A 10,403-nucleotide genomic window follows, 5' to 3' on the forward strand; every position below is an offset into this window, starting at 1 on the left:
GTCAAACAGTGCATCATAAGCTATTTGACTTTTTTGTTTTTGCCATCATTGTTCTTTAATTCAGTCTCAACTTCTGTCAACTGTGCTAATTTGCTGATGTTATTTTTTCTGCATGACGTTGGCTGATCCCAAGCTGCTGTGAAAAACACTTAAGAGTATTAGTTGTGTGCTTCATGACCAGGACACTTGATTCACTTGAACTGGTACGCTTACCCACAACATTTACTGTATTGCTCAGCTTTATAGGGGTTTGGGGGAATTTTACAGTAGGTACACGTCTTTAAGAGGACTGCACGGATGGATTGGCTCTGACAAATTTGATGAAGTGTGAATGAGTTCGTGGCTTTTAAGGGAACTACTCACAGCAAAAGATTCCCCACACTGTTCACACCTGTATGGTTTCCCTGCAGTGTGAACACGTTGGTGGGTCTTTAACTTACTGTATGTAATAAAAGCTTTTCCACACTGTTCACACCAGTGCGATTTCTCTCCCGTGTGAATACGTCGGTGGATTTGTAAGTGATCAGATCTACTGAAAGACGCTCCACACTGTTCACAGCAGTACGGTCTGTCTCCAGTGTGAACACGTCGGTGGGTTTTTAATTCATCTGATCTACTGAAAGCTTTCCCACAATGTTCACACTTGTGCGGTTTCTCTCCAGTGTGAATGCGTCTGTGTTTTGACATTTGACTTGATGTACTGAAATCTTTCCCGCACAGATCACACTTGTACGGTTTCTCTCCGGTGTGAACACGTCCGTGGATTTTCAGGTTCTCCGAGGTGGTGAAAGTGCTCCCACAAAGATCACACCTGTGCGGTTTCTCTCCAGTGTGAACATGTCGGTGGACATCCAACCTAGCAAATGTGGCGAACGTTTTCCCACACAGATCACACCTGTATGGTTTCTCTCCAGTGTGAACACGTCGGTGGTTAACCAACCTATCAGCTCTAGCAAATGTTTTCCCACACTGCTCACAGGTGTGTAGGTTCTTGCCAGTGTGATGTCTCAGATGAATACTTAAATATTCAGATTTTGCGAAGGATTTGTCACAGAATGGACAGCTGTGACGTCCGAGTCCATCTCTTTTTCTCCGCTTCTGTAGCAAGAGAGAGACACAGAGAGAAAGACAGTAGTTAGATGTCATGGTGAAGCTCTTGTTACCAACTTGGGGTTTTAGTTTTGAAAATCAAAAAAACAAAAACAGTACTTTTTCACCCACAATTCTGTTCACAGCAACAGCTGTGTAAAGAAGGATTGTTGACGACAGGGCTGGACAATTTGACCTAAAATCAGAATCACGATTTATTGAATATTTTACCTCAATTACGCTCAATGAACAATTATTTTGGTTTGGGTATCTTTTTTGCCCTCATAGTTAACTGGCAGTTACTGGTGTGTGTGTCGCGTGTAGTAAGTGGGCAAGCGAATTTGGGAAAGTGAGCGGCAGAACGTGACGGTGAAAGTGAGCTAGTAAGTCCAGCAGTAAATGTACAGTGTGGGTCACAGTGTGTCCGTTGATAAAAGTGTCTGTTGTTTTCCCAACTGCTGGAAAGTAACGGCTGTTAGCGCTAGCTAGCTAATATCACCCTGTCCTTCAGACTCCAGTCTGGAAGCTGAGCAGGGATCTCATTTATAAAACTGTGCGTAGAATCCTCAATAAAAGTGTACATGCGCCAAAAGCCAAAAATGGCGTCCACCAAAAAGTTACAAAACCGTGCGTATGCACACTTGTAAGCAGTGCTCCCTCTATAAATCACAACTAACTTGAAATGTTGCGCATGTGAGCGACCTCCTTGTGCGACACCTTAAACGGCCATAGTTGCCTGTAAATGTTCAGTGAAACGCCCCTCATTAATATTAACACGTACTAACTGCATGAAGAAAAAGAGGCAAATTCTGACAGAAAAGCTACAAAACAAAATTTAAATCGACGTTCCTTTTGGTGAAGCTGAAGCATTTTGTTTGGTGGGTAAAAAAAAATGCACTTTCACGCAACGCTTGTGCAACGGAGGAAATGGGTACCAGAGTTTGTAGGAATGTAGAAGCAGATCTGTGTGAAAACTGTGTTACAAAACAGACAGTTAAAGTTAAGATCACAGTGTTAAAACTCTATTGCTCTGTGTGTCGCACAGTAAGACGGTGCCGAAAGGTCAGAAAATGATGAGAGAAGAGAGAGACAGAAATGTCTGGGACTTTCCCAGATCCAGGTGCAGCAGGAAAGAGAGCCAAGAGATTGTTAACGCTCAGAAACAGAGCTATAAAAGGAGGTTGTTACATGGCTTCAAAAAAAGTAAACCGAAAGCATTCCAGTTGTGTTTAAACATTTATTTAGGCTACACAAACAGCCCACAGCATTTCACTTTAAGCCCACGTACTAAACAAGGCTGCCGATGAGTTAAGAGATGTGACAGGATAACATAACCGAAATGGTAAAATTACATCTGTTAGATGGTCTGAATTTCAGTTCTGAAACTCTTGCTCCAGTCTAGGTTGCTAAGCTGGTTCAGGAACATGTACAGCTGGACTGAAGCCTCGTTTACCGGCTTGTCAAGACCCGCCCTACTCTGCTTCTGATTGGCTAGTAGTCCTTACATAGGCACTGCATGTGCAACTCCCAACAAAGCTCATTTAAGCTGCATTTTCACCAAAAGTACTCTTATCAAGGAACTAAAAGGTTCCTTCAGCCCGCTGTTGTGTGCGTTTCCACCGTGCTCTAAAGACCTGCGACGATTAGGCAAATTAACCAGCTGACGCCATAGAAAGAGATGCACAGGCATCATTAATTTTAACCACTATCCATGAGCAAAATGTATAAATTAACAGCAGATTTGACTGGAATATAATAAAAACTAAAGGCTATGCTTGACCATTAAAGCAGCTTTTTTCTGTGGGAGTAAAATGAAGACACATGATAAAGTTCGTTACAAATTTAATAACAAATTGGATGAAGCCATCATGTTCACAAAATAACTCCAGCACAGAGAAAGCAACACAAAAATACTATCACGATAGTTTGGAAGGTTATTAAAACATTTCCAGCTGAGATGTTTAACGAGCTTTATTACCTCTTGTAATCAGCTGTTCCGCTTGTTTTTAAAGAGGAGACCGACCTGGTAAAAAATTTGACAACAGTTTGACAATTTGAAAACTTAAAACTTAATACCCAGGGGTGCAACAACTAATCGACGTAGTCGACGAAAATCGATTATTAAATTTGTTACACAACATCAGAGCTGCAGTAACACCTTCACAACCCAAAACCTCCAGAGAGTGGGAGCACTTCACTCTTCAGTCAGCAAAAAGGTTGTTAACTGCAGCGTCTGCAAAGCTTCGCTCTCCTGGAAACACCGGAGCGTCTGAAGAGGAGGCGCGTAACGTTGTTGCTGTGTGGATGATGAAGACTCATCTCGGTAAGCTAGTTAGCGAGCTAGCTTCCCATTAAAGCCGTTTTACTTCACGCTATGAGCTGTAACGTTTTCTCTACCCTCGACAATTTGATTGTTAATGGCGTTGAGAGAACTACATTTATGACACAGCGGCCGCGTTCACATTCCAGATGTGCCCTGACTTTACAATCATAAACGATGCATCGCTCATGGCGACGTTCCCAGCTGAAGAACGTGTTGCTGCAGAGTGCGCAAGATTAGCAACACCGAACAATTTCATACTTTCTAAAGAAGAGAAAACAGTTCTGTCAATGCGTGAGGCGGCGGCTAATTCGCCCCAAACTCCCTTAAAACAAAAATTACAGTGTTTTGAGAGTTAGGGGGGAAATATATAAATGTGAAACGCTGTCTACTACAAAATCGTTATTGACCCCCCTGTAAATTCAGCAAATGTAATGCATGACGTTATTCCTTTTTTTGTAGTGTCAGTTTGTCCCGGCGTGTTGCAGTACTGGCGTGTAAACTGCTCCGTCACTAAACAGCAGATCAGGACTAGATTCAGTGGAACTTTCTGTTACTGCAGCAGAAACTTTCATTAAAAGATGTAGGCAACTTTTGAAAGCAGTATTTCTTTTATTGTAGTGACTGTTTATAGCACATGCCTGAAACAACCTCAAGTTTAATTTAAAAGCTGATAGCTAAATAAGACGCATTCTGTAACTTTGCCATTCATAATCCGAATAGTCGATTATTCGTTTCAATAACTGATATATCAAAAAAGTTGTAGCAGCCCTAACACCCAGTATTTAGCGTAACTCCATCAGCTGTAAACACTAGAGCCCGACCGAGTTATCATTTTGCAGATATTATCGATTGATATAAGTACAGCCCGACCGATATATCAGCCGGCCGATATCTGTCGATATGAGCTAATTCTATTTAATCAGCATCAGCTGTTTCTAATGGCAGATATGACTACTAAGAAACAGACTCACCACTTTAATAATAATAAAAAACAGCCCTCATCACTTCTCTCCTGAAAACATTCATGACTTTCTAACCTTCCCGTTTTTCACTGCCCTCTCCAAGCTTCCTCCAGGCTCACAGCAGCATGTTCAATGTTACGGGAACGTTAGTTGAGAGTTGGAGGCTCCGCAGCTGACAGACGTGATTGTAGATTTATTTCTGAAACATTGTGGCAGTTCTAGCTAACGGTCATCTCGTTTGTCCCTAGATCATCACTTCTAAATATTCTCTAAAATCACGTAACGTTACAGCAGCTAGCGCTGGCCGTTGCTGAATTAGCCACAAAGCTAACGCTGTGTTTATCAGTGGGGGCAGCGCTAAAATTGAGACGTTAAACTATAGGTAAACGTATTCTAAGTATATCGGCGAGCAGTTGGTTTGTAGTTTTAGTCGGTGTGTTGGAAATGATTGAACCAGAGCAGACATGTAAATAAACGTGAGCCGAACAAGAATCTAACACTGCTTCCTGCCAGACAAAGTTGCAGGTCCTCGTTTGTTCAACAGCAGGTCATTGTATCGTAGACGGCATGATGTAGACAGAAGGGTGGTTGTGAAATGGTTACTCGTGGCTTTGGTTAGAATTAGAGAGTTGGGTAAAAGGATGAACTAGATGTGAATAAGCTACATTGAAGTTATGGCAGATTATATGTAAAGTAAAATACACATGCTACATGCTCTCTCACTTTCTCTGTTTACAGAAAAAGTTGCACCTTCCAGCAGCAAATAATTATTGATGTGCAATTGCTAACATGTTAAGTTGTTGAGACTAGTCTATTTTATTAACATAATCCATTTAGGGAACAGGTTTTATAGCCCACATACGGCACAGCTTTCAATGTCGGCCTGTTCTAGGTGTAGTTTGTACAGGAAAGGGGTCTACTATCCAAATCATTGTCAAAATCTTATAATATCTGCTCATAAATCGGCTCTTTTTCACTATAGTATCGGCATCGGCCCCCCAAAACCAAAAAAGGTGAAGAGCTGATTGGCTGCAGAAACTCTGGGCACCTCGGCCAAATGCCCTGTAGAGTTTTTGTTCTCAATCTTAGGGAAATGCTGCTAAATAGTTATGCTGAACTTCCCTGGTCCCTGGTCCAAAAAGGCATAGGTCTCCACTGACCTTTGCCCTTTCATTGATTTAACTTTCACTGGTAAAATAGCTCGCATTGTCTATTCCATATTTATACATTTCTACATTTATTTATGTCGACTGTATGTTTGTCTACGTGTAGCACCTTATCACCAAAGCAAATTCCTCGTTCCTCGTGCGTGTAAAACAATACTTGGTAATAAAGCTCCTTCTGATTCTGCAAGTTATATAAGAATATTAAAAGAATAGAGAAAAATAATACAACCATTTGCAGAGAAAGAACAATGTTGCAGATATTTACATGTGCATTGTTCAGGGTTTGCGTTGTGCAGACGTACAACCTACTCTCACACCAGTAGTGAGCACAGACAATGCTACATCGTATATAGCCTACACCACTCCAAGCTGATGATAGTTTCTGCACCCCTGCTTCCAACTTCTGTGTGTGTTTGTTAAATGAGTGACTGAAATGAGACATGAGCGACTGTGTGAAGGTATTTCTGTGTCTTTTTGATGCAAGCAAAAAAAAATGTTTTCAGAGCATATTTATCTCCAAAATATTAAGTTAAATTTAAGTTTGTAAGTAAAAATAAACAGGCCTTTTTTTGTGTTACAGAAAGTTTTAATTGCTAATTTGTCCTTATTGATCGCAAGTTAAAACATTTTCCTTGCGAGTCAGAAAGTTTTGCAGGTTAAACCGTTTTGCAAGTGAGAGAGTTTTGCATGTTGAAAAGTCAAAAAAAGGTCTAAATAAGAGATTCTATTGGTGGTTTGACTGACCAATCATGGGTGTATTGCTCATTTCAATAGAAATGCTTTTTAAGTGTAGTATGGCAGGATTTAATGAATATTTATATTTACTGTTGGCAAGGTCACAGAGTCTGTCTCCTTTTTTAGAATGACATGTATAACAGTTAGCTAGCGTTAGCCGTCTTGGCATGAAGCTTGACTGGCAGTGCATTTGTGCACTCAGACATGACGAGCTAGGCTAAGGTTAGCTACTCATGTTTAAAACACACTGCACATGATATCCAGCTAAACTAGTTTTCTCTGACTGTGGTAACTGAAGTTTATGGTCACACAGCAAACACTGTAATAGACTTTAGACCGCTAATGTTATATTGGAAATATCTAGATATTTTGAAGTGTTGCTGCCTTGTGACGTTTTCTCCTGTAACGTTAGATGTGACATAGAAGAATTTATTACGCTCACTTATTTTCCTTCCATAGTTGCAGTGTGGGTCGTTGGTGACAGCTATGGCCAGCATGGTGGCCAGAGAGCTGCAGAGAGCTTAGGAAGCATCTTCACCCTGCTGGATGTCTCTTGGTCTGGCTGGCTTCCCCCCTTCTTTTCCCCTCCCTGTGAAGAGGTGCACCATCAGATGTCCTCATCATCCACTGAACTAAATCAAGATTTAGTTCAGTGTGTCCTCTAGGATTTTTAAAAACGTTTTTACTGAACTAAATCTTGATTTATACTCCTGCATAGGGTCTACGTGCGCAGCTACGCCAGAGGGACGCCGTCGATTTGACACAGAAGTATAAATTGCACTTTGCCTAAACCTCCAGACTGTTTCACTGACAGGCTGCATGACAAACTGTTCTCAGGTCAGCTCCACGTCAGATAAATAACGACACATGATACAAATGCTGACGATGTCGGTAACGACTGCAGAGATAGCGGAATATAAAGGTGATGATGGTACGAAGCTGTATCACAGGTTAATCTGGGCGCTCTGCACAGCTGACAGCGTCTCCACTCTGCGCTCCATCTGAGCGTCAAACACCTCAGCCTGTTTCCCTTATGTAAGGAAGAACACATGTGAACAGACCGTGGCACAAATCAGACAGACGACATCAACATTTGGACGGTTTACTGACGTTTTGAACTCCATGATGGCGCTCAAAGTCCTCGCTGTGAACTAATCTGCAGGTGGGAGAGGTCCCTGTGAATCATCCAGCAGCTAACGATGTAGCCTGCAAACTACATCCAGAAGCATTTATCTCCATGACGATACATTACGGAGATAAACAAAGTTATCTGAACGCGTTTCCTGGTTTGCAGTCAGCGGATCCGGAAGCCTGCGACACATCTGGGACTGTCACCAGTTAATTCAGCCACCAGTTAAACTGCCACACGGAACAGGAAGTTAACGTTAGCTTTGTCCAGCTAGCTAGCATGCTAACACCCAGGCAGCAGGCTACATGCTACAAGAGACGACCTCCTCCTGCTCCTCCTCCACCTCCTGCTCCTCTCCGGTTCCGACCGTCACATTAAGTGTGGGTTCTGTAGAGATACGGGGTTCTGATGGCTCCACTGTTGAATCCTGCTACATTACATCTTGTTTACAGTCAATATGAAGCTACGTGTCGGAACCAGGCCGAGCTAACGCCACGTTAGCTTCTTGTTAGCTGCTAGCTGTGTTCATGAACACTGACCTGAACATCGGTGCTATCAGAGCTCGAGCCTGCTGTTTGTCCTCCGGGGACGTTGTTGCTCCGGGGCTCCGGGTCCTGGTTGTCCTCCTCCATCCCGCTCTTGGTCCTGGTCTCTGAGATCCAGCAGGTCTCCTCTGGGACTGACGCGTTGATCAAGTCCTGCGGCCCGCGAGACGTGACGGAAGTTAAAGGAAGTTGAAAACGTAACGGCCTTATTCTCGGTCTACGTAAATCCTCCAGCTGCGGCTAGATTAGAATATTTCTGGTTCAACTATTAATTAATAAGAGACATTATCTTTTAACTTTTAATGACAATATAATATTTAACCTCTTTATCTTTTATGGGAAATGCATATGGTCTAAAAACAAACCACAAATTCAACGTTTCAAAATAAAAATCAGACATTTTTTGGAAATATTATATGGTCTAAAGAAAGGTAAAGTTAAAAGATAATGTTTTTCTTTAATGCATTTATTGCTTGTTACGTGATACCACCATGTCAAGATCAAGTTTATTGTACCCTGAAGGAAATTTGTCTTGGGCATCAGTGCCACAGAAGGCCGCAGTACAAACACATATGGACTTCACAACCGCACACGACATACAGTCCATACTATACAAATACAATGCATTGCACAAGTATCTGAGACACTACCCCTATCAGTAGCTGATGACTGAAGTAAATAAATTAAATAAAAATAATAATATTGAAACCACTAATGATTCTGTTCAAATTGCACTTGAGCTCATATAACTAAATACATCAACTTATCATGTATATAGTTGTCGTGCTTATTTATCTTGTAAGTAAATAAAAATATATTAAGGGTCTATACTTAAATGGTGATATTTATGAACATCAAAATGTATGTTTTATGTGTTTTATAAGGTGAAAAACCTGCAAAGTTGACATCATGTGATCATTAAAGTTTCAAATACGTGCATTTAACACAGGCTTACTAAAACTTGAAAACAATTTTTAGTGTCACATTTGCCTATGTAGTTTAATAATAACTAATTAGTAACTGAAATATGTCTCTGCAATATCATTGAGATTTAAGTTTGTCAGTGTAATTAATGCAAAACAATATTGTGCACAGTCATCCGTCTACGCCGCTAACTGACGTACTGGCCTGGTGTGGGAACACATTTTGACAAATAAACGCCTGGTCTTGTTTTTATAGAAGTTCTCTGGATGTGTAAAACCTCTTAAACCCTGCGGGGTCGCCCGCTTTAGCTGCTTAGATCGTTAAAACAAATATTCATGTTTAAATGTATGATCAATTTATCAATATGGCCATGCTGAACATCGTTGGATCGGTTAGATTCTCCACATTACCAATGTTAAGTTCATTTAACTGAAACAAAGAGACCCAAAGTCTAACTCTTCTTGATTTAGCGGTGTAACCTGCATGGCTACATTATTCCTTTAGTCTGTAAGGGTCCAACGATCAAAAGAATCAAAACAGCTTTTCATAAGAATGTATCCAAGCTGTGAATCCTGTCATGTGAAGTCCATCGCTCTCTGTCTGCTAACTTCTGTCTCCTGCACCTCGTTGTTGTTTTCATTAGGTTGCTGTCTTCAAAATAAAGCGCATAAGCCATCTGTCGGAGCTAGATCAAATGAATGATGTGTATTTTATATCATTTGATAATTTTACATAATACATCTGTTTGAAATAAATAAACTGTTTGATAGTAGTTTCAGTTTTGTGCAAAAAGAATTAAAGTCCCATATGGACGCCTGTCCCAAATAAAGGCAGGGTCAATTCAGTGATTTTAGCACATAAAGCCAGGGCTATATTCAAAGTTTTACAGTATACCAAAACATTTAGTATGGATAAACAGATGGAACCAGATCCCGACATGCATGATGTATGTCGAAAAGTACTTCACACTGTAAAGATGCATTGTAGACAAGTATCTTAATCTCTCCAATAATGACAGCAGAGAATAGAGAGTCTGACCCAGAGAAACAGAGAAGACATTTAATGCTAGAGAATAATTGTGGAGTCCAACAGAAAAGCCTTTCTCAGCCTTGAGCCACAGTGGAAACTCCTTCTACAGGAAAGCATGAAACAAACAATCTCACAGAAGGTCATTATATCAAAACACTGGTACACTTGTGGAAATTAAACACCACATAAGATGAGCAAAGAACATAAAGGATTATTAAAAGTATATACAGTGAGGAAAATAAGTTTTGAACACCCTGCTATTTGCAAGTTCTCCCACTTAGAAATCATGGAGGGGTCTGAAATTGTCATCGTAGGTGCATGTCCACTGTGAGAGACATAATCTAAAAAAAGAAAAATCCAGAAATCACAATGTGTGATTTTTTAACTATTTATTTGTATGATACAGCTGCAAATAAGTATTTGAACACCTGTCTATCAGCTAGAATTATGACTCTCAAAGACCTGTTAGTCTGCCTTCAAAATGTCCACCTCCACTCCATT

The 10,403-nt window shown here is 40.7% G+C and overlaps 1 protein-coding gene across 1 annotated transcript; it reads right to left on the reverse strand.

Moving 5' to 3' along the window:
- Nucleotides 1-221: 221 nt before the first annotated feature.
- On the reverse strand, nucleotides 222-8,076 carry LOC119911152 (zinc finger protein 239-like). Its single transcript, XM_038729965.1, has 2 exons — nucleotides 7,944-8,076; nucleotides 222-1,098 (listed from the first exon to the last, which is right to left on the reverse strand). The coding sequence occupies exons 1-2, from the start codon at nucleotides 8,034-8,036 to the stop codon at nucleotides 262-264; spliced, it is 930 nt and encodes a 309-aa protein (XP_038585893.1). The 5' UTR covers nucleotides 8,037-8,076; the 3' UTR covers nucleotides 222-261.
- Between the last annotated feature and the right edge of the window lie 2,327 nt (nucleotides 8,077-10,403).

This window comes from Micropterus salmoides, unplaced genomic scaffold (assembly GCF_014851395.1).
Source record: "Micropterus salmoides isolate LMB-PRFRI ecotype aquatic unplaced genomic scaffold, ASM1485139v1 Ms_hic_scaffold_1916, whole genome shotgun sequence".
NCBI classification, from domain to species: domain Eukaryota; kingdom Metazoa; phylum Chordata; class Actinopteri; order Centrarchiformes; family Centrarchidae; genus Micropterus; species Micropterus salmoides.